At 50.3% G+C, this 24,544-nt stretch overlaps 1 protein-coding gene across 2 annotated transcripts in view; it reads left to right on the top strand.

Moving 5' to 3' along the window:
- The first annotated feature begins 6,923 nt into the window (after positions 1-6,923).
- CKS1B (CDC28 protein kinase regulatory subunit 1B) overlaps positions 6,924-24,544 on the top strand; it is a 31,039-nt gene continuing 13,418 nt past the window's right edge. Inside the window, exons 1-2 of one of the 2 annotated variants that reach the window (XM_075843427.1) lie at positions 6,924-7,106; positions 13,377-13,504. In XM_075843427.1, the coding sequence (XP_075699542.1) occupies positions 7,048-7,106; positions 13,377-13,504 (187 nt within the window). In that variant the 5' untranslated portion in view covers positions 6,924-7,047. Of the gene's footprint in view, positions 7,107-7,442; positions 7,556-13,376; positions 13,505-24,544 lie in introns of those variants that run through there. The other variant, XM_075843428.1, reaches the window with a different exon arrangement.

The raw sequence follows: 24,544 nt of genomic DNA, 5'->3' as shown, positions 1-24,544 counted from the left end.
GCCTCATGCACTTCCGTGTCCCGCGGAGCGGCCGCTAATGACGGCTCCGTGAATCACAGACCGCGCACGGATGGCTTCCGTGTACAGCCCGTTGTTTCACGGACCAAATCAATGCAAAGGCCGAGACTGTCAAAAACACACAGGAGTAGACCTTGCACTATTGTTGACGGAACGGCCGCACGGTTCAGTTAAAAACAACAGTAGTGCGCACGGCCCCATAGAAATGAATGTGTCAGGGGCTGCCAGTTATAACAACGGATAACACCCCGACGAAAAAAACTGAAATGGGGGGGGGGGTCAGTGACAGGAGAGGAGGAGGGTAAGTGGTCAGTGACAGGAGGAGGAGGAGGGGGGGGGGGTTCAGTGACAGGAGGAGGAGGGGGGGTCAGTGACAAGAGAGGAGGGGGGGGTCAGTGACAGGAGAGGAGGGGGGTCAGTGACAGGAGGAGGAGGGGGGGTCAGTGACAGGAGAGGAGGAGGAGGGGGGGGGGTCAGTGACAGGAGAGGAGGAGGAGGGGGGGGTCAGTGACAGGAGAGGAGGGGGGGGGTCAGTGACAGGAGAGGAGGGGGGGGGGTCAGTGACAGGAGAGGAGGGGGGGGTCAGTGACAGGAGAGGAGGGGGGGGTCAGTGACAGGAGAGGAGGGGGGGGTCAGTGACAGGAGAGGAGGGGGGGGTCAGTGACAGGAGAGGAGGGGGGGGGGTCAGTGACAGGAGAGGAGGGGGGGGGGGTCAGTGACAGGAGAGGAGGGGGGGGGGTCAGTGACAGGAGAGGAGGGGGGGGGGTCAGTGACAGGAGAGGAGGGGGGGGGTCAGTGACAGGAGAGGAGGGGGGGGGTCAGTGACAGGAGAGGAGGGGGGGGGTCAGTGACAGGAGAGGAGGGGGGGGGGTCAGTGACAGGAGAGGAGGGGGGGGGGTCAGTGACAGGAGAGGAGGGGGGGGGTCAGTGACAGGAGAGGAGGGGGGGGTCAGTGACAGGAGAGGAGGGGGGGGGTCAGTGACAGGAGAGGAGGGGGGGGGTCAGTGACAGGAGAGGAGGGGGGGGGTCAGTGACAGGAGAGGAGGGGGGGGGTCAGTGACAGGAGAGGAGGGGGGGGGTCAGTGACAGGAGAGGAGGGGGGGGGTCAGTGACAGGAGAGGAGGGGGGGGGTCAGTGACAGGAGAGGAGGGGGGGGGGTCAGTGACAGGAGAGGAGGGGGGGGGTCAGTGACAGGAGAGGAGGGGGGGGGTCAGTGACAGGAGAGGAGGGGGGGGTCAGTGACAGGAGAGGAGGGGGGGTCAGTGACAGGAGAGGAGGGGGGGGTCAGTGACAGGAGAGGAGGGGGGGGGTCAGTGACAGGAGAGGAGGGGGGGGGTCAGTGACAGGAGAGGAGGGGGGGGGGTCAGTGACAGGAGAGAAGGGGGGGTCAGTGACAGGAGAGGAGGGGGGGGGGTCAGTGACAGGAGAGGAGGGGGGGGGTCAGTGACAGGAGAGGAGGGGGGGGGTCAGTGACAGGAGAGGAGGGGGGTGGTCAGTGACAGGAGAGGAGGGGGGTGGTCAGTGACAGGAGAGGAGGGAGGTGGTCAGTGACAGGAGAGGAGGGGGGTGGTCAGTGACAGGAGAGGAGGGGGGTGGTCAGTGACAGGAGAGGAGGGGGGTGGTCAGTGACAGGAGAGGAGGGGGGTGGTCAGTGACAGGAGAGGAGGGGGGTGGTCAGTGACAGGAGAGGAGGGGGGGTCAGTGACAGGAGAGGAGGGGGGGTCAGTGACAGGAGAGGAGGGGGGGTCAGTGACAGGAGAGGAGGGGGGGGGGGGTCAGTGACAGGAGAGGAGGGGGGGGGGGTCAGTGACAGGAGAGGAGGGGGGGTCAGTGACAGAGTGACAGGAGAGGAGGGGGGGGGGTCAGTGACAGGAGAGGAGGGGGGTGGTCAGTGACAGGAGAGGAGGGGGGTGGTCAGTGACAGGAGAGGAGGGGGGTGGTCAGTGACAGGAGAGGAGGGGGGTGGTCAGTGACAGGAGAGGAGGGGGGTGGTCAGTGACAGGAGAGGAGGGGGGTGGTCAGTGACAGGAGAGGAGGGCGGTGGTCAGTGACAGGAGAGGAGGGGGGTGGTCAGTGACAGGAGAGGAGGGGGGTGGTCAGTGACAGGAGAGGAGGGGGGTGGTCAGTGACAGGAGAGGAGGGGGGTGGTCAGTGACAGGAGAGGAGGGGGGTGGTCAGTGACAGGAGAGGAGGGGGGTGGTCAGTGACAGGAGAGGAGGGGGGTGGTCAGTGACAGGAGAGGAGGGGGGTGGTCAGTGACAGGAGAGGAGGGGGGTGGTCAGTGACAGGAGAGGAGGGGGGTGGTCAGTGACAGGAGAGGAGGGGGGTGGTCAGTGACAGGAGAGGAGGGGGGGTCAGTGACAGGAGAGGAGGGGGGGGGTCAGTGACAGGAGAGGAGGGGGGGGGGTCAGTGACAGGAGAGGAGGGGGGGGGGTCAGTGACAGGAGAGGAGGGGGGGTCAGTGACAGAGTGACAGGAGAGGAGGGGGGGAGGTCAGTGACAGGAGAGGAGGGGGGGGGGGTCAGTGACAGGAGAGGAGGGGGGGGGGGTCAGTGACAGGAGAGGAGGGGGGGGGGTCAGTGACAGGAGAGGAGGGGGGGGGTCAGTGACAGGAGAGGAGGGGGGGGGTCAGTGACAGGAGAGGAGGGGGGGGGTCAGTGACAGGAGAGGAGGGGGGGGTCAGTGACAGGAGAGGAGGGGGGGGTCAGTGACAGGAGAGGAGGGGGGGGTCAGTGACAGGAGAGGAGGGGGGGGTCAGTGACAGGAGAGGAGGGGGGGGTCAGTGACAGGAGAGGAGGGGGGGGGTCAGTGACAGGAGAGGAGGGGGGGGGTCAGTGACAGGAGAGGAGGGGGGGGTCAGTGACAGGAGAGGAGGGGGGGGTCAGTGACAGGAGAGGAGGGGGGGGTCAGTGACAGGAGAGGAGGGGGGGGTCAGTGACAGGAGAGGAGGGGGGGGTCAGTGACAGGAGAGGAGGGGGGGGTCAGTGACAGGAGAGGAGGGGGGGGTCAGTGACAGGAGAGGAGGGGGGGGTCAGTGACAGGAGAGGAGGGGGGGGTCAGTGACAGGAGAGGAGGGGGGGGTCAGTGACAGGAGAGGAGGGGGGGTCAGTGACAGGAGAGGAGGGGGGGTCAGTGACAGGAGAGGAGGGGGGGTCAGTGACAGGAGAGGAGGGGGGGGTCAGTGACAGGAGAGGAGGGGGGGGTCAGTGACAGGAGAGGAGGGGGGGGTCAGTGACAGGAGAGGAGGGGGGGGTCAGTGACAGGAGAGGAGGGGGGGGTCAGTGACAGGAGAGGAGGGGGGGGTCAGTGACAGGAGAGGAGGGGGGGGTCAGTGACAGGAGAGGAGGGGGGGGTCAGTGACAGGAGAGGAGGGGGGGGTCAGTGACAGGAGAGGAGGGGGGGGTCAGTGACAGGAGAGGAGGGGGGGGTCAGTGACAGGAGAGGAGGGGGGGGTCAGTGACAGGAGAGGAGGGGGGGGTCAGTGACAGGAGAGGAGGGGGGGGTCAGTGACAGGAGAGGAGGGGGGGTCAGTGACAGGAGAGGAGGGGGGGTCAGTGACAGGAGAGGAGGGGGGGTCAGTGACAGGAGAGGAGGGGGGGTCAGTGACAGGAGAGGAGGGGGGGTCAGTGACAGGAGAGGAGGGGGGGTCAGTGACAGGAGAGGAGGGGGGGTCAGTGACAGGAGAGGAGGGGGGGTCAGTGACAGGAGAGGAGGGGGGGTCAGTGACAGGAGAGGAGGGGGGGTCAGTGACAGGAGAGGAGGGGGGTCAGTGACAGGAGAGGAGGGGGGTCAGTGACAGGAGAGGAGGGGGGTCAGTGACAGGAGAGGAGGGGGGTCAGTGACAGGAGAGGAGGGGGGTCAGTGACAGGAGGAGGAGGGGAGGGGGGGGTCAGTGACAGGAGAGGAGGGGGGGTCAGTGACAGGAGGAGGAGGAGGGGGGGTCAGTGACAGGAGGAGGAGGAGGGGGGTCAGTGACAGGAGGAGGAGGAGGGGGGGTCAGTGACAGGAGGAGGAGGAGGGGGGGTCAGTGACAGGAGGAGGAGGAGGGGGGGTCAGTGACAGGAGGAGGAGGGGGGGGGGGTCAGTGACAGGAGGAGGAGGGGGGGGGGGTCAGTGACAGGAGGAGGAGGGGGGGGTCAGTGACAGGAGGAGGAGGGGGGGGTCAGTGACAGGAGGAGGGGGGGGTCAGTGACAGGAGGAGGAGGGGGGGGTCAGTGACAGGAGGAGGAGGGGGGGGTCAGTGACAGGAGGAGGAGGGGGGGTCAGTGACAGGAGGAGGAGGGGGGGGTCAGTGACAGGAGGAGGAGGGGGGGGTCAGTGACAGGAGGAGGAGGGGGGGGTCAGTGACAGGAGGAGGAGGGGGGGGTCAGTGACAGGAGGAGGAGGGGGGGTCAGTGACAGGAGGAGGAGGGGGGGGTCAGTGACAGGAGGAGGAGGGGGGGGTCAGTGACAGGAGGAGGAGGGGGGGGTCAGTGACAGGAGGAGGAGGGGGGGGTCAGTGACAGGAGGAGGAGGGGGGGGTCAGTGACAGGAGGAGGGGGGGTCAGTGACAGGAGGAGGAGGGGGGGGTCAGTGACAGGAGAGGAGGGGGGGGGTCAGTGACAGGAGAGGAGGGGGGGGGTCAGTGACAGGAGAGGAGGGGGGGGTCAGTGACAGGAGAGGAGGGGGGGGTCAGTGACAGGAGAGGAGGGGGGGGTCAGTGACAGGAGAGGAGGGGGGGGTCAGTGACAGAGTGACAGGAGAGGAGGGGGGTCAGTGACAGGAGAGGAGGGGGGGGTCAGTGACAGGAGAGGAGGGGGGGGGTCAGTGACAGGAGAGGAGGGGGGGGTCAGTGACAGGAGAGGAGGGGGGGGTCAGTGACAGGAGAGGAGGGGGGGGTCAGTGACAGGAGAGGAGGGGGGGGTCAGTGACAGGAGAGGAGGGGGGGGTCAGTGACAGGAGAGGAGGGGGGGGTCAGTGACAGGAGAGGAGGGGGGGTCAGTGACAGGAGAGGAGGGGGGGTCAGTGACAGGAGAGGAGGGGGGGGTCAGTGACAGGAGAGGAGGGGGGGTCAGTGACAGGAGAGGAGGGGGGGGGTCAGTGACAGGAGAGGAGGGGGGGGGTCAGTGACAGGAGAGGAGGGGGGGGGTCAGTGACAGGAGAGGAGGGGGGGGTCAGTGACAGGAGAGGAGGGGGGGGTCAGTGACAGGAGAGGAGGGGGGGGTCAGTGACAGGAGAGGAGGGGGGGGGTCAGTGACAGGAGAGGAGGGGGGGTCAGTGACAGGAGAGGAGGGGGGGTCAGTGACAGGAGAGGAGGGGGGGGGGTCAGTGACAGGAGAGGAGGGGGGGGGTCAGTGACAGGAGAGGAGGGGAGGGGGGGGGGTCAGTGACAGGAGGGGGGGTCAGTGACAGGAGAGGAGGGGGGGTCAGTGACAGGAGGAGGAGGAGGGGGGGTCAGTGACAGGAGGAGGAGGGGGGGGGTCAGTGACAGGAGGAGGAGGGGGGGGGTCAGTGATAGGAGGAGGAGGGGGGGGGGGTCAGTGACAGGAGGAGGAGGGGGGGGTCAGTGACAGGAGGAGGAGGGGGGGGTCAGTGACAGGAGGAGGAGGGGGGGTCAGTGACAGGAGGAGGAGGGGGGGTCAGTGACAGGAGGAGGAGGGGGGGGTCAGTGACAGGAGGAGGAGGGGGGGGTCAGTGACAGGAGGAGGAGGGGGGGGTCAGTGACAGGAGGAGGAGGGGGGGGTCAGTGACAGGAGGAGGAGGGGGGGGTCAGTGACAGGAGGAGGAGGGGGGGGTCAGTGACAGGAGGAGGAGGGGGGGTCAGTGACAGGAGGAGGAGGGGGGGGTCAGTGACAGGAGGAGGAGGGGGGGGTCAGTGACAGGAGGAGGAGGGGGGGGTCAGTGAAAGGAGGAGGAGGGGGGGGGTCAGTGACAGGAGGAGGAGGGGGGGGTCAGTGACAGGAGGAGGAGGGGGGGGGTCAGTGACAGGAGGAGGAGGGGGGGGGTCAGTGACAGGAGGAGGAGGAGGGGGGGTCAGTGACAGGAGGAGGAGGGGGGGGTCAGTGACAGGAGAGGAGGGGGGGGTCAGTGACAGAGTGACAGGAGAGGAGGGGGGGGGGGGTCAGTGACAGGAGAGGAGGGGGGGTCAGTGACAGGAGAGGAGGGGGGGGTCAGTGACAGGAGAGGAGGGGGGGGTCAGTGACAGAGTGACAGGAGAGGAGGGGGGGGGGTCAGTGACAGGAGAGGAGGGGGGGTCAGTGACAGGAGAGGAGGGGGGGGTCAGTGACAGGAGAGGAGGGGGGGGTCAGTGACAGGAGAGGAGGGGGGGGTCAGTGACAGGAGAGGAGGGGGGGGTCAGTGACAGGAGAGGAGGGGGGGGTCAGTGACAGGAGAGGAGGGGGGGGGTCAGTGACAGGAGAGGAGGGGGGGGTCAGTGACAGGAGAGGAGGGGGGGGTCAGTGACAGGAGAGGAGGGGGGGTCAGTGACAGGAGAGGAGGGGGGGGGTCAGTGACAGGAGAGGAGGGGGGGGGTCAGTGACAGGAGAGGAGGGGGGGGGGTCAGTGACAGGAGAGGAGGGGGGGGGGTCAGTGACAGGAGAGGAGGGGGGGGGGTCAGTGACAGGAGAGGAGGGGGGTTGTTGTCGGGTCCTCCCACATCGTTTAGGGGTTAATTGATGGACTACACATTTTCCCCGGCCGGGCAGAGTACTCACCGGGGCAGCATGAAGCGGGGCAGGGCGGGAGGAGAGTCACAGGTTCGGAGTCTTTGATAAGAGAACTTTCCGTCTCACTCTTTCCAAACACAGAACTTTCTTCTGCTTCCGGCTCCGCCCAGCCTTCGTCACCGCGCGTCACGGGGAGGAGCGACTGAGCGGCGGCCATTGTGGTCGGATTGAATCTCAGGCCTCGTTCTGATACAAGGCTCCGCCCTCTAAGCTGCGGGCTGGAGATTGGCTGCAGTGGTGATTGGCTGTTTTCGGCGGCCAATAGCAGGGCAGAATGCTGAGGTTTGAACGAGAGGCGCGCGTATAACAGTCGCTGAGGGAGAAGATGTCCGCCAAACACATTTATTACTCAGACAAGTACGACGACGAGTGCTACGAGTACCGGTAACCGCAGCCGTGTGTGTGTGTCAGGGGAGGGGGCGCTTGTCGTACAGCAGCGGCTCTCGTGGTTCCGCCTGCAGTCCGTACGTTGTATCCTGCCGTGTGTAGCGGGTCCGGGCCTCTTATATGCTGTGGTGATAATCCACGCTCGCTCTCCAGCACTTCCTACAGTTCAGGTTTTGTCAGGGAGTAGAATGTACGTGGAGGTTTGTGATTGGCTTATTCGGCGTTGTTTTGGTGACGTAATGCATTGACTTCTGCCGGCCGGTGTGAACGCGGTCTTATCGCATGTCTGAGGTGTCCGGTTCTGCGGGTCTCAGTCTCTCCACTGTCTTGGCCCTGCAGGATGACTTGACGTTCTAGTTGTTGCCAGCCTGAGACGTATGCGGTTTTTTAAAGGGCTAAATGAACAAAAAACCTCAGTCATCGTCTTACAGCGCGGGCGGCTACAGGTGCGGCTTATTTTTTTAGATGTCGTATTTAATGTTGAAAAAAGCTAAGTGACATTTAACGGATCTGTGAAACGCGGACCACACAAAGATGGCGTCCGTTGCTTCACCGACCAAATGAATGAAAATGCCGAGACCGTTCTGTCAGATCCCCAGGAGTGGACCCTGCCCTGCTTCTGACGGGGCGGCTACACGGCTCCGGTATACAGAAGTGCGCAGGGCCCCATAGAAATGAATGTCGGGGAGCGATTATCTAATAAACCAGACGGCACCGGAGGAGAAACTGAAGCGGCGCGAGGCCTGAACAGTCAAACCAATCAGAAAGCAGCACAAGGCTCGGGGGAGGGGTGCTCGGGGTCTAACGTCCACAGGTCTGTCAGCAGGTCACTTACTCCTTACTATCCCCTTACTCATAACCGTTACCTGGGGTGAGATTCCGCTAGACTTGTTCCTACTTTTAATCTCTGCTCTTTCCTAGTTGTTAACCCCTTAGCGACTACCAATTACGCCTTTTCACGGCAGCCATTACGGGTACTTATGCCAGAGCGCCACCTTGGCACGGGTGTCCTGGGCCGGGCGGTCTAAACACAGCCGAGCGCCTGCCTTATCGGGCGGAATCAATTCCAACATCAATCTCACCCGTTAACCTCTTAGATGCAGCGCTCAATAGCGAGAGCTGCACCCAAATGGTTTTGGAGGGACAGTGCACCCTCACCCCATCAGCACCTCGCAGTTACAATCACAGGGTGCCGATGGCTTGTATGACCCCCGGGTCTGCCTGTAGTGGATGCCTGAGCCATGACCTCGCAGTTACAATCACAGGGTGCTGATGGCTTGTATGACCCCCGGGTCTGCCTGTAGTGGATGCCTGAGCCATGACCTCGCAGTTACAATCACAGGGTGCTGATGGCTTGTATGACCCCCGGGTCTGCCTGTAGTGGATGCCTGAGCCATGACCTCGCAGTTACAACAGGGTGCCGATGGCTTGTATGACCCCCGGGTCTGCCTGTAGTGGATGCCTGAGCCATGACCTCGCAGTTACAATCACAGGGTGCTGATGGCTTGTATGACCCCCGTGTCTGCCTGTAGTGGATGCCTGAGCCATGACCTCGCAGTTACAATCACAGGGTGCTGATGGCTTGTATGACCCCCGGGTCTGCCTGTAGTGGATGCCTGAGCCATGACCTCGCAGTTACAATCACAGGGTGCCGATGGCTTGTATGACCCCCGGGTCTGCCTGTAGTGGATGCCTGAGCCATGACCTCGCAGTTACAATCACAGGGTGCCGATGGCTTGTATGACCCCCGGGTCTGCCTGTAGTGGATGCCTGAGCCATGACCTCGCAGTTACAATCACAGGGTGCTGATGGCTTGTATGACCCCCGGGTCTGCCTGTAGTGGATGCCTGAGCCATGACCTCGCAGTTACAATCACAGGGTGCCGATGGCTTGTATGACCCCCGGGTCTGCCTGTAGTGGATGCCTGAGCCATGACCTCGCAGTTACAATCACAGGGTGCCGATGGCTTGTATGACCCCCGGGTCTGCCTGTAGTGGATGCCTGAGCCATGACCTCGCAGTTACAATCACAGGGTGCCGATGGCTTGTATGACCCCCGGGTCTGCCTGTAGTGGATGCCTGAGCCATGACCTCGCAGTTACAATCACAGGGTGCCGATGGCTTGTATGACCCCCAGGTCTGCCTGTAGTGGACGCCTGAGCCATGATCTCGCAGTTACAATCACAGGGTGCCGATGGCTTGTATGACCCCCGGGTCTGCCTGTAGTGGATGCCTGAGCCATGACCTCGCAGTTACAATCACAGGGTGCTGATGGCTTGTATGACCCCCGGGTCTGCCTGTAGTGGACGCCTGAGCCATGACCTCGCAGTTACAATCACAGGGTGCCGATGGCTTGTATGACCCCCGGGTCTGCCTGTAGTGGATGCCTGAGCCATGACCTCGCAGTTACAATCACAGGGTGCTGATGGCTTGTATGACCCCCGGGTCTGCCTGTAGTGGATGCCTGAGCCATGACCTCGCAGTTACAATCACAGGGTGCTGATGGCTTGTATGACCCCTGGGTCTGCCTGTAGTGGATGCCTGAGCCATGACCTCGCAGTTACAATCACAGGGTGCTGATGGCTTGTATGACCCCCGGGTCTGCCTGTAGTGGATGCCTGAGCCATGACCTCGCAGTTACAATCACAGGGTGCCGATGGCTTGTATGACCCCCAGGTCTGCCTGTAGTGGACGCCTGAGCCATGACCTCGCAGTTACAATCACAGGGTGCCGATGGCTTGTATGACCCCCGGGTCTGCCTGTAGTGGATGCCTGAGCCATGACCTCGCAGTTACAATCACAGGGTGCCGATGGCTTGTATGACCCCCAGGTCTGCCTGTAGTGGATGCCTGAGCCATGACCTCGCAGTTACAATCACAGGGTGCCGATGGCTTGTATGACCCCCGGGTCTGCCTGTAGTGGATGCCTGAGCCATGACCTCGCAGTTACAATCACAGGGTGCCGATGGCTTGTATGACCCCCGGGTCTGCCTGTAGTGGATGCCTGAGCCATGACCTCGCAGTTACAATCACAGGGTGCCGATGGCTTGTATGACCCCCGGGTCTGCCTGTAGTGGATGCCTGAGCCATGACCTCGCAGTTACAATCACAGGGTGCCGATGGCTTGTATGACCCCCGGGTCTGCCTGTAGTGGATGCCTGAGCCATGACCTCGCAGTTACAATCACAGGGTGCCGATGGCTTGTATGACCCCCGGGTCTGCCTGTAGTGGATGCCTGAGCCATGACCTCGCAGTTACAATCACAGGGTGCCGATGGCTTGTATGACCCCCGGGTCTGCCTGTAGTGGATGCCTGAGCCATGACCTCGCAGTTACGATCACAGGGTGCCGATGGCTTGTATGACCCCCGGGTCTGCCTGTAGTGGACGCCTGAGCCATGACCTCGCAGTTACGATCACAGGGTGCCGATGGCTTGTATGACCCCCGGGTCTGCCTGTAGTGGATGCCTGAGCCATGACCTCGCAGTTACAATCACAGGGTGCCGATGGCTTGTATGACCCCCAGGTCTGCCTGTAGTGGATGCCTGAGCCATGACCTCGCAGTTACAATCACAGGGTGCTGATGGCTTGTATGACCCCCGGGTCTGCCTGTAGTGGATGCCTGAGCCATGACCTCGCAGTTACAATCACAGGGTGCCGATGGCTTGTATGACCCCCGGGTCTGCCTGTAGTGGATGCCTGAGCCATGACCTCGCAGTTACAATCACAGGGTGCCGATGGCTTGTATGACCCCCGGGTCTGCCTGTAGTGGATGCCTGAGCCATGACCTCGCAGTTACAATCACAGGGTGCTGATGGCTTGTATGACCCCCGGGTCTGCCTGTAGTGGATGCCTGAGCCATGACCTCGCAGTTACAATCACAGGGTGCCGATGGCTTGTATGACCCCCGGGTCTGCCTGTAGTGGATGCCTGAGCCATGACCTCGCAGGTGCCTGTATGGTTTACACTGACCGGCAATAATACAGAAGTGTTAGAAGAGCCGTCCTCAGTGGGACTAAAAATAAAGTTATCAAAAAGTGGTAAATAAATATCCCAAATTAAAAAAAGAAATCTGAACCCCACTTTTTCCCTTATAAGAGACTTTAATATGAAAAAAAATTGGAACATTCCACATATTTGGTATCGCCGCGTCCGCAACGTCCCCACCTATAAAGCGGTTCCGTTATTTAACATGAACGGCATAAACGTTGCCAGAATTGCTGTTTTCTGTTCATCCTGCCTGCAAAAAAATATGATAAGTCGCAAGTATTGCAAAATGGTACAAATAAAACCGAGGTCGTCTCGCAAAGAACAAGCCCTCGTACAGCTGCGTCAGCGTAAAAATAAAACCGTTCATGGCGACACGAATAATTTGGGGAAAAAAAGTGGTAAAACATACAATCTATATAAATTTGGTAACTCCGTAATCATAACGACCCGCTGAATAAAGTAACTCGAAGACGCAAAAAAAGTGGTGAAATTTATTTCACTTTTGGGGGGGGTAATGGGAAAAAAAACACAAAGTTCATCAATAAATGTACCCCAAAATGGTGCTATTAAAAAAAACCCTGTCCTGCAAGAAACCAGACCTTATACAGCGATGTCGACGCAAAAATAAGAGTTCTAGCTGTTGGAAAGCGACGATGGAAAAAACGTAAAAAACCAGCTTGGTCATTAAGGTTTAATATAGGCCGGTCACTAAGGGGTTAAGGTCCTGGGCCGTGTAAACGAGCGCTGATCAACAAGACGGCTCGCTGTGCGGCGCTCGCCTCCTCTGGTCACACGGCGCTATGTATGGGGACCATCGCTCGTCCCGCCGATCCCTCGTCCCTGTACATTTTCATGCTGGCAGCGCGTCGCCCTGTTTACACACCAAGATGCGCTGCCACCCGTGTTTTCGGCCCGTGCTCTTGTAGAAAGTCTGGGAGCGCGGGCCGTAGAGAGCAGAAGATCGGACATGTGCTATGTTTTGCGCAGGCTTTCTATGGCCCGGACGCCTTCCCGCAAATACACGGGCAGGTCACTGGTCAATAGCAGTTAAGTGGTCCGTAATTACTTGCTGCAGATCTGCCTCAGGGTCCCGTCAGAACGAAACTGACTGAAGCCACAGTTTTCAGTTTGCGTTGCCATTGAAATCAATAGTGATGCTATCGGAACGCTATGGTGTCAGACCGGGTTATGTTCTGACGGGACCCTGAGGCAGATCTGCAGCAAGCCTAAGGGCCCCTTACACTGGCCAATTGTAGGGGACATGAGCGTTCACAGGACCCTCGTTCCTGATCATTGTCCTGTGTAACCAAGGCAACGATCAGCCGATCAACACGCAAACGCTGGATCATCAGCTGATTGGATCGTTCTAAATGGCGAAACTATTATCGTTGTCGGCAGCGCGTGCCCCTGGAAATGTATGCGGACGAGGGACTGTAGTAACTCCTCCTCGTCATGTGACCCAAAACACGTGATGTCCAACCCTCGTAGGATACTGCGAGCTCCAGCATCTACCGCGCTCTCATGACCAGCCGTAAGGGCTCATTCACACTGCAGAATAAAGTAGCAGCACAGGGGGTAACAAATCTCATCCGCGCGCTGCGTAAATATTCAGTGCAGACATTGACCTGCGCTGCGGAATCTTCAGACCGCCACGTCCGTCCTGCTGCGGAAAGTGACTGAATTGCTGCGTTCAGAGGAGACGTCCCCATCCCCCAACACTGAGAAAAACGCTGCAAAATCTGCACCATTTTCTGCCGTAAAACCTGCATTAAGTGGTGCGTTCTGCGGCGGGACGTCTTTTTTTAAACAGAATTGCTGCAGAAGTTCCGCTGTGTGGACGAGCCTTAAGGCTGGATTCACACGACCATGTTACGTCCGTAATGGACGGAACGTATTCCGGCCGGAAGACCCGGACCGAACACAGTGCAGGGAGCCGGGCATCATAGTGATGTACGACGCTAGGAGTCCCTGCCTCGCTGCAGGACAACTGTCCCGTAGTGTAATCATGTTTTCAGTACGGGACAGTTGTCCGGCAGGGACTCCTAGCGTCGTACATCACTATGATGCTAGGAGTCCGGCTCCCTGCACTGTGTTCGGTCCGGGTCTTCCGGCCGAAATACGTTCCGTCCATTACGGACGTAACCTGGTCGTGTGAATCCAGCCTGAGGGTTCAAATAGAGCGCCGCTACCTGGATATAACACCCCCCCCGTCCCGTATCCACAGGCACCCGGAGATATGCCATGTCTTACCCTCCAGCTCTGACCCGTCTGTCTCTTGCAGCCACGTCATGTTACCAAAAGACATTGCAAAGATGGTACCGAAGACGCATCTGATGTCAGAGACGGAGTGGAGGAACCTGGGGGTGCAGCAGAGCCAAGGCTGGGTACACTACATGATCCACGAGCCTGGTGAGTCCTCAGCACTGTCCTCATTAGTGGTATATGTATATAGTGTATGTGACCTGTGGTATATGTATATACTGTATGTGACCTGTGGTATATGTATATACTGTATGTGACCTGTGGTATATATTGTATGTGACCTGTGGTATATGTATGTACTGTATGTGACCTGTGGTATATGTATATATTGTATGTGACCTGTGGTATATTTATATACTGTATGTGACCTGTGGTATATGTATGTACTGTATGTGACCTGTGGTATATGTATATACTGTATGTGACCTGTGGTATATGTATATACTGTATGTGACCTGTGGTATATGTATATAGTGTGTGACCTGTGGTATATGTATATACTGTATGTGACCTGTGGTATATGTATATACTGTATGTGACCTGTGGTATATACTGTATGTGACCTGTGGTATATACTGTATGTGACCTGTGGTATATACTGTATGTGACCTGTGGTATATGTATGTACTGTATGTGACCTGTGGTATATGTATATACTGTATATGACCTGTGGTATATGTATATACTGTATGTGACCTGTGGTATATGTATGTACTGTATGTGACCTGTGGTATATGTATATAGTGTATGTGACCTGTGGTATATGTATGTACTGTATGTGACCTGTGGTATATAGTGTATGTGACCTGTGGTATATGTATATAGTGTGTGACCTGTGGTATATGTATATACTGTATGTGACCTGTGGTATATGTATGTACTGTATGTGACCTGTGGTATATAGTGTATGTGACCTGTGGTATATGTATATAGTGTATGTGACCTGTGGTATATGTATATACTGTATGTGACCTGTGGTATATGTATATACTGTATGTGACCTGTGGTATATAGTGTATGTGACCTGTGGTATATGTATATAGTGTATGTGACCTGTGGTATATAGTGTATGTGACCTGTGGTATATGTATATAGTGTATGTGACCTGTGGTATATGTATATGCTGTATGTGACCTGTGGTATATGTATATACTGTATGTGACCTGTGGTATATACTGTATGTGACCTGTGGTATATACTGTATGTGACCTGTGGTATATACTGTATGTGACCTGTGGTATATGTATGTACTGTATGTGACCTGTGGTATATGTATATACTGTATATGACCTGTGGTATATTTATATACTGTATGTGACCTGTGGTATATGTATGTACTGTATGTGACCTGTGGTATATGTATATACTGTATGTGACCTGTGGTATATGTATATACTGTATGTGACCTGTGGTATATGTATATAGTGTATGTGACCTGTGGTATATGTATATACTGTGTGACCTGTGGTATATGTATATACTGTATGTGACCTGTGGTATATGTATATACTGTATGTGACCTGTGGTATATGTATATACTGTATGTGACCTGTGGTATATGTATATATTGTATGTGACCTGTGGTATATGTATATATTGTATGTGACCTGTGGTATATGTATATATTGTATGTGACCTGTGGTATATGTATATATTGTATGTGACCTGTGGTATATGTATATACTGTATGTGACCTGTGGTATATGTATATATTGTATGTGACCTGTGGTATATGTATATATTGTATGTGACCTGTGGTATATGTATATACTGTATGTGACCTGTGGTATATGTGTGTATATATATATATATACTGTATGTGACCTGTGGTATATAGTGTATGTGACCTGTGGTATATGTATATACTGTATGTGACCTGTGGTATATGTATATAGTGTATGTGACCTGTGGTATATGTATATTGTGTATGTGACCTGTGGTATATGTATATACTGTATGTGACCTGTGGTATATGTATATTGTGTATGTGACCTGTGGTATATGTATATACTGTATGTGACCTGTGGTATATGTGTATATATATATATATATATATATATATACTGTATGTGACCTGTGGTATATGTATATAGTGTATGTGACCTGTGGTATATGTATATACTGTATGTGACCTGTGGTATATGTATATACTGTATGTGACCTGTGGTATATGTATATACTGTATGTGACCTGTGGTATATGTATATATTGTATGTGACCTGTGGTATATGTATATACTGTATGTGACCTGTGGTATATGTATATATTGTATGTGACCTGTGGTATATGTATATAGTGTATGTGACCTGTGGTATATGTATATACTGTATGTGACCTGTGGTATATACTGTATGTGACCTGTGGTATATGTATATACTGTATGTGACCTGTGGTATATGTATATATTGTATGTGACCTGTGGTATATGTATATACTGTATGTGACCTGTGGTATATGTGTATATATATATACTGTATGTGACCTGTGGTATATATATATATACTGTATGTGACCTGTGGTATATAGTGTATGTGACCTGTGGTATATAGTGTATGTGACCTGTGGTATATGTATATAGTGTATGTGACCTGTGGTATATGTATATACTGTGTGACCTGTGGTATATGTATATACTGTATGTGACCTGTGGTATATGTATATATTGTATGTGACCTGTGGTATATGTATATACTGTATGTGACCTGTGGTATATGTATATACTGTATGTGACCTGTGGTATATGTATATATTGTATGTGACCTGTGGTATATGTATATACTGTATGTGACCTGTGGTATATGTATATATTGTATGTGACCTGTGGTATATGTATATACTGTATGTGACCTGTGGTATATGTATATACTGTATGTGACCTGTGGTATATGTATATACTGTATGTGACCTGTGGTATATGTATATATTGTATGTGACCTGTGGTATATGTATATACTGTATGTGACCTGTGGTATATGTATATATTGTATGTGACCTGTGGTATATGTATATAGTGTATGTGACCTGTGGTATATAGTGTATGTGACCTGTGGTATATAGTGTATGTGACCTGTGGTATATGTATATACTGTATGTGACCTGTGGTATATACTGTATGTGACCTGTGGTATATGTATATACTGTATGTGACCTGTGGTATATGTATATATTGTATGTGACCTGTGGTATATGTATATACTGTATGTGACCTGTGGTATATGTGTATATATATATACTGTATGTGACCTGTGGTATATATATATACTGTATGTGACCTGTGGTATATATATATACTGTATGTGACCTGTGGTATATATATATACTGTATGTGACCTGTGGTATATAGTGTATGTGACCTGTGGTATATAGTGTATGTGACCTGTGGTATATGTATATAGTGTATGTGACCTGTGGTATATGTATATACTGTGTGACCTGTGGTATATGTATATACTGTATGTGACCTGTGGTATATGTATATATTGTATGTGACCTGTGGTATATGTATATACTGTATGTGACCTGTGGTATATGTATATAGTGTATGTGACCTGTGGTATATGTGTATATACTGTATGTGACCTGTGGTATATGTGTATATACTGTATGTGACCTGTGGTATATGTATATACTGTATGTGACCTGTGGTATATGTATATACTGTATGTGACCTGTGGTATATGTATATACTGTATGTGACCTGTGGTATATGTATATACTGTATGTGACCTGTGGTATATGTATATAGTGTATGTGACCTGTGGTATATGTATATATTGTATGTGACCTGTGGTATATGTATATAGTGTATGTGACCTGTGGTATATAGTGTATGTGACCTGTGGTATATGTATATAGTGTATGTGACCTGTGGTATATGTATATAGTGTATGTGACCTGTGGTATATGTATATACTGTATGTGACCTGTGGTATATGTATATACTGTATGTGACCTGTGGTATATGTATATAGTGTATGTGACCTGTGGTATATGTATATAGTGTATGTGACCTGTGGTATATGTATATACTGTATGTGACCTGTGGTATATAGTGTGTGACCTGTGGTATATACTGTATGTGACCTGTGGTATATGTATATACTGTATGTGACCTGTGGTATATGTATATAGTGTATGTGACCTGTGGTATATGTATATACTGTATGTGACCTGTGGTATATAGTGTGTGACCTGTGGTATATACTGTATGTGACCTGTGGTATATGTATATACTGTATGTGACCTGTGTGGTATATGTATATACTGTATGTGACCTGTGTGGTATATGTATATACTGTATGTGACCTGTGGTATATAGTGTATGTGACCTGTGGTATATGTATATACTGTATGTGACCTGTGGTATATGTATATAGTGTATGTGACCTGTGGTATATGTATATACTGTGTGTGACCTGTGGTATATGTATATAGTGTATGTGACCTGTGGTATATGTATATACTGTATGTGACCTGTGGTATATGTATATAGTGTATGTGACCTGTGGTATATGTATATACTGTATGTGACCTGTGGTATATGTATATAGTGTATGTGACCTGTGGTATATGTATATACTTTGTGTGACCTGTGGTATATGTATATACTGTATGTGACCTGTGGTATATTTATATATTGTATGTGACCTGTGGTATATGTATATACTGTATGTGACCTGTGGTATATGTATATAGTGTATGTGACCTGTGGTATATACTGTATGTGACCTGTGGTATATGTATATATTGTATGTGACCTGTGGTATATGTATATAGTGTATGTGACCTGTGGTATATGTATATAGTGTATGTGACCTGTGGTATATGTATATAGTGTATGTGACCTGTGGTATATGTATATACTGTATGTGTTTATAAACAAAAAAAAAAAAAAAAAAAAAACAATGATCTCTGGACTAAAGAGCTCAGTATATGTAAATATATATATATATATATACGGTGCCAACCAGACATGGAAATGTGAGGAAAAGAAAAAACAAAAACCTGGTAAAAAAGGCACTCGGCTCAATAAAGTCGCAATTTAATTATCAAAAGTTTATTAATATATATTTAAAATTATGCAATCTTGCACAAAAACCTACAAACAGACATCACAAACCCGGCCGGGTAATGAATGGCAAATAAATCAGTTTTAAGAAAAATTCTCATTTAGCATGGCCATATAACAAATAGTATCAAGTAATAAGTTACTTCAATACAGGCCACACAAGTGGATGAATCAGATACAATGTAGTGAGTGGAGGCAACATACTAACCAAGGTCATTTACAAATGACATAACATCCATGGATATAAGCGATCCTGCTGATCAGATAGCAGTATACAGATGGGCTTACTAGCAAGGATATACATGCAATGAACCCATAGAGCACATGAATAGATGCAAGAGTATATACTTATCAGTAGGTAGTATATGTGGAAGTCCATAGGGTTCTCTACAGATGAAAACGACCAGGTCACTCCATGAGAAGATAAAGCTCTAGTGTCTCCTCAAAGCTCCAGTGTAAAGTAACTGCAGACAGCAGATAGAGATCAGTCCACTCCGTGCCGTTCCTCTGTAACCTCCCAGCACAGGGAAAGATAATCATGCAGCAGGTGTGTCGACACTCCAACATGTGAGAGTCCACAGGACCGAATCCCCTCCTGGGATAAGCAAAAGCAGGGAGTGGCAAGTATCCTCCACAGCAGGGCAAGTGCTAGCAATGCGTTTCCCAGCTTTAACAGCTTGTATTGCCAGTAAGGTTCACACTTAGGTGAAATATCCTTGTGTCCTTGTATCCAGCTCAAAGGAGTCTTAGCTCCAAATAGGAGGGCAGGAGTGCAGGAGTGCGCAGCTTCCCAGCTTTCCGTCCATTCATCATGTGCTACGTCCAAGTCTCATGCATAGTATCCATGTGGGTTAGTTACCTCCAAGTTGCCATTCACCGGTATGTGACGTCACAGAATTGCCAACATGTTTCGTCACAGACGTGACTTCCTCAGGGCGTGTATTACAACATCAGAACCAACCCTCTATATCAAGGGATTGTTAACCAATAGTATTTGTCGAGTAGTAATACACCTATTAACCCTAGTGCTCCCAAATGGGACCAGGGTACTTAGTGTCAACAGTATATCATTATCAATAATACAATACAATGTATGTCTATAAAATTGTCTCCATTGACTGTCCCCATCAAAAATAAAAACGACAAAATGAAATCAAAAAATATAATATAAATAAATATTAAAAAAAAAAAAAAAAAAAAAAAAAGGGAAACCATATTGAAAAAATGAAAAATAAGGCACATGCACCAGAGATCACTGCTGTAAAGTTAGAGAGCCAATAGTCAGGAATAACGAGCACATATCCCCCCCTAGAGATATGGAAGCCAGTCGGGGTGTCATCCCCAAATGCTATCCAATCAAAAGGGAGGAACATTTAGGTGCGGCCCGGGTCCCAAGAGCCGGGCCACACACTGAAAACCAATTATGTGGTCCGGGTCTCAGGACCCCGGCCGCATCAAAGGAACATCTGTAGCTTGAGTTCATTGTTCAAGCCATGAGGGGCCAGTGATTTAAGATTGTAAATCCACATACTCTCCTTTTGCAGTAAGGAGCGATCTCGATTCCCCCCCCTATTGTTTTTCGGTAATTGGTATATGGCCATAAAGTTGAGGCCATCTGCAGATTGTTGATGGTATTCCTTAAAGTGCATTGCTAATGGGCTCTTTTCTTCCCCATTTTTTATGTCCCTTATATGCTCAGAAATCCGGACCTGGACCTCTCTTATAGTCTTCCCCACATAAAACTTATTGCAGGGACAAAAGATCAAGTAAACCACCATAGATGACCGACAGTTTAGGAAGTTTCTGACATTAAATTTACGATGATTTGATGAATCAAAGAATACATCACTCTTCCTTACAAATCTACATTGTGAACAGGTCCCACATTTAAACATCCCTTTCAGGTTATGTGTGGGCCATTTAGTGTCTACATCTCTTCTAAATTCTGATTTTACAGGAAGGTCACGAAGATTCGGAGCTCTCCTAGATATCATACTAGGATGATCACCTATCATTTCCCTAATTTCCTCACATAACGTGAGATGTGGCCAGTTTTTCGCTAAGATCTCCCTTATTTCCTCCCAGTGTAGTCCAAATCTGGAGATAAACCTCACCTGTGTCCTGGATGGTTGAGATGATGTATTTTTCTTAATTTTCCTATATTCCGTTGGATGTAAGAGAGCTTCCCGACTGGTATGTAAAGCTCTGTTATATCCACGTTTAATACATTTCGTTGAATAGCCGCGCTGTTTAAAGCGTGTCTTTAACTCCTGAGCTTCCTGCTTAAAGGTACTTAGATCGGAACAATTTCTGCGTAATCGCAGGAATTGTCCCACTGGTATGCCACGTATAAGGGATTTGGGGTGATGACTTTGTGCCATTAATAGAGTATTCCCAGCCGTCGATTTTCTAAATGTACTGGTTACTAGCTTATTTTCTTCCTTCTTGATCAGGAGATCCAAAAAGCTTATCTCTCGATCGCTTGCTGTATATGTCAGATGTATATTATAGTTATTAATGTTTAGTGAATCAACAAATGTTTTAAGTTCATCTTGTGTGCCGGTCCAAACGACCAGAACATCATCCATATAACGAAGCCAGAGAGAGACGTATTTCTTAAAAAGATCACAAGGATAGACAGTCACCATTTCCCAAAATCCCAAATCAAGGCAAGCGTAAGAAGGGGCACATGATGACATATACAGCAAGCGATCGAGAGATAAGCTTTTTGGATCTCCTGATCAAGAAGGAAGAAAATAAGCTAGTAACCAGTACATTTAGAAAATCGACGGCTGGGAATACTCTATTAATGGCACAAAGTCATCACCCCAAATCCCTTATACGTGGCATACCAGTGGGACAATTCCTGCGATTACGCAGAAATTGTTCCGATCTAAGTACCTTTAAGCAGGAAGCTCAGGAGTTAAAGACACGCTTTAAACAGCGCGGCTATTCAACGAAATGTATTAAACGTGGATATAACAGAGCTTTACATACCAGTCGGGAAGCTCTCTTACATCCAACGGAATATAGGAAAATTAAGAAAAATACATCATCTCAACCATCCAGGACACAGGTGAGGTTTATCTCCAGATTTGGACTACACTGGGAGGAAATAAGGGAGATCTTAGCGAAAAACTGGCCACATCTCACGTTATGTGAGGAAATTAGGGAAATGATAGGTGATCATCCTAGTATGATATCTAGGAGAGCTCCGAATCTTCGTGACCTTCTTGTAAAATCAGAATTTAGAAGAGATGTAGACACTAAATGGCCCACACATAACCTGAAAGGGATGTTTAAATGTGGGACCTGTTCACAATGTAGATTTGTAAGGAAGAGTGATGTATTCTTTGATTCATCAAATCATCGTAAATTTAATGTCAGAAACTTCCTAAACTGTCGGTCATCTATGGTGGTTTACTTGATCTTTTGTCCCTGCAATAAGTTTTATGTGGGGAAGACTATAAGAGAGGTCCAGGTCCGGATTTCTGAGCATATAAGGGACATAAAAAATGGGGAAGAAAAGAGCCCATTAGCAATGCACTTTAAGGAATACCATCAACAATCTGCAGATGGCCTCAACTTTATGGCCATATACCAATTACCGAAAAACAATAGGGGGGGGAATCGAGATCGCTCCTTACTGCAAAAGGAGAGTATGTGGATTTACAATCTTAAATCACTGGCCCCTCATGGCTTGAACAATGAACTCAAGCTACAGATGTTCCTTTGATGCGGCCGGGGTCCTGAGACCCGGACCACATAATTGGTTTTCAGTGTGTGGCCCGGCTCTTGGGACCCGGGCCGCACCTAAATGTTCCTCCCTTTTGATTGGATAGCATTTGGGGATGACACCCCGACTGGCTTCCATATCTCTAGGGGGGGATATGTGCTCGTTATTCCTGACTATTGGCTCTCTAACTTTACAGCAGTGATCTCTGGTGCATGTGCCTTATTTTTCATTTTTTCAATATGGTTTCCCTTTTTTTTTTTTTTTTTTTTTTTTAATATTTATTTATATTATATTTTTTGATTTCATTTTGTCGTTTTTATTTTTGATGGGGACAGTCAATGGAGACAATTTTATAGACATACATTGTATTGTATTATTGATAATGATATACTGTTGACACTAAGTACCCTGGTCCCATTTGGGAGCACTAGGGTTAATAGGTGTATTACTACTCGACAAATACTATTGGTTAACAATCCCTTGATATAGAGGGTTGGTTCTGATGTTGTAATACACGCCCTGAGGAAGTCACGTCTGTGACGAAACATGTTGGCAATTCTGTGACGTCACATACCGGTGAATGGCAACTTGGAGGTAACTAACCCACATGGATACTATGCATGAGACTTGGACGTAGCACATGATGAATGGACGGAAAGCTGGGAAGCTGCGCACTCCTGCACTCCTGCCCTCCTATTTGGAGCTAAGACTCCTTTGAGCTGGATACAAGGACACAAGGATATTTCACCTAAGTGTGAACCTTACTGGCAATACAAGCTGTTAAAGCTGGGAAACGCATTGCTAGCACTTGCCCTGCTGTGGAGGATACTTGCCACTCCCTGCTTTTGCTTATCCCAGGAGGGGATTCGGTCCTGTGGACTCTCACATGTTGGAGTGTCGACACACCTGCTGCATGATTATCTTTCCCTGTGCTGGGAGGTTACAGAGGAACGGCACGGAGTGGACTGATCTCTATCTGCTGTCTGCAGTTACTTTACACTGGAGCTTTGAGGAGACACTAGAGCTTTATCTTCTCATGGAGTGACCTGGTCGTTTTCATCTGTAGAGAACCCTATGGACTTCCACATATACTACCTACTGATAAGTATATACTCTTGCATCTATTCATGTGCTCTATGGGTTCATTGCATGTATATCCTTGCTAGTAAGCCCATCTGTATACTGCTATCTGATCAGCAGGATCGCTTATATCCATGGATGTTATGTCATTTGTAAATGACCTTGGTTAGTATGTTGCCTCCACTCACTACATTGTATCTGATTCATCCACTTGTGTGGCCTGTATTGAAGTAACTTATTACTTGATACTATTTGTTATATGGCCATGCTAAATGAGAATTTTTCTTAAAACTGATTTATTTGCCATTCATTACCCGGCCGGGTTTGTGATGTCTGTTTGTAGGTTTTTGTGCAAGATTGCATAATTTTAAATATATATTAATAAACTTTTGATAATTAAATTGCGACTTTATTGAGCCGAGTGCCTTTTTTACCAGGTTTTTGTTTTTTCTTTTCCTCATATACTGTATGTGACCTGTGGTATATAGTGTATGTGACCTGTGGTATATGTATATACTGTATGTGACCTGTGGTATATGTATATAGTGTATGTGACCTGTGGTATATGTATATATTGTATGTGACCTGTGGTATATGTATATATTGTATGTGACCTGTGGTATATGTATATACTGTATGTGACCTGTGTGGTATATGTATATACTGTATGTGACCTGTGGTATATGTATATACTGTATGTGACCTGTGGTATATGTATATAGTGTATGTGACCTGTGGTATATGTATATACTGTATGTGACCTGTGGTATATGTATATAGTGTATGTGACCTGTGTGGTATATGTATATACTGTATGTGACCTGTGGTATATGTATATACTGTATGTGACCTGTGGTATATGTATATACTGTATGTGACCTGTGGTATATGTATATATTGTATGTGACCTGTGGTATATGTATATAGTGTATGTGACCTGTGGTATATGTATATAGTGTATGTGACCTGTGGTATATGTATATACTGTATGTGACCTGTGGTATATGTATATACTGTATGTGACCTGTGGTATATGTATATACTGTATGTGACCTGTGGTATATGTATATAGTGTATGTGACCTGTGGTATATGTATATAGTGTATGTGACCTGTGGTATATGTATATACTGTATGTGACCTGTGGTATATGTATATACTGTATGTGACCTGTGGTATATACTGTATGTGACCTGTGGTATATGTATATACTGTATGTGACCTGTGGTATATGTATATACTGTATGTGACCTGTGGTATATGTATATATTGTATGTGACCTGTGGTATATGTATATACTGTAT

This window comes from Rhinoderma darwinii, chromosome 12 (genome assembly GCF_050947455.1).
Source record: "Rhinoderma darwinii isolate aRhiDar2 chromosome 12, aRhiDar2.hap1, whole genome shotgun sequence".
NCBI classification, from domain to species: Eukaryota; Metazoa; Chordata; class Amphibia; order Anura; family Rhinodermatidae; genus Rhinoderma; species Rhinoderma darwinii.
This window is presented reverse-complemented; position numbering and strand designations above follow the sequence as displayed.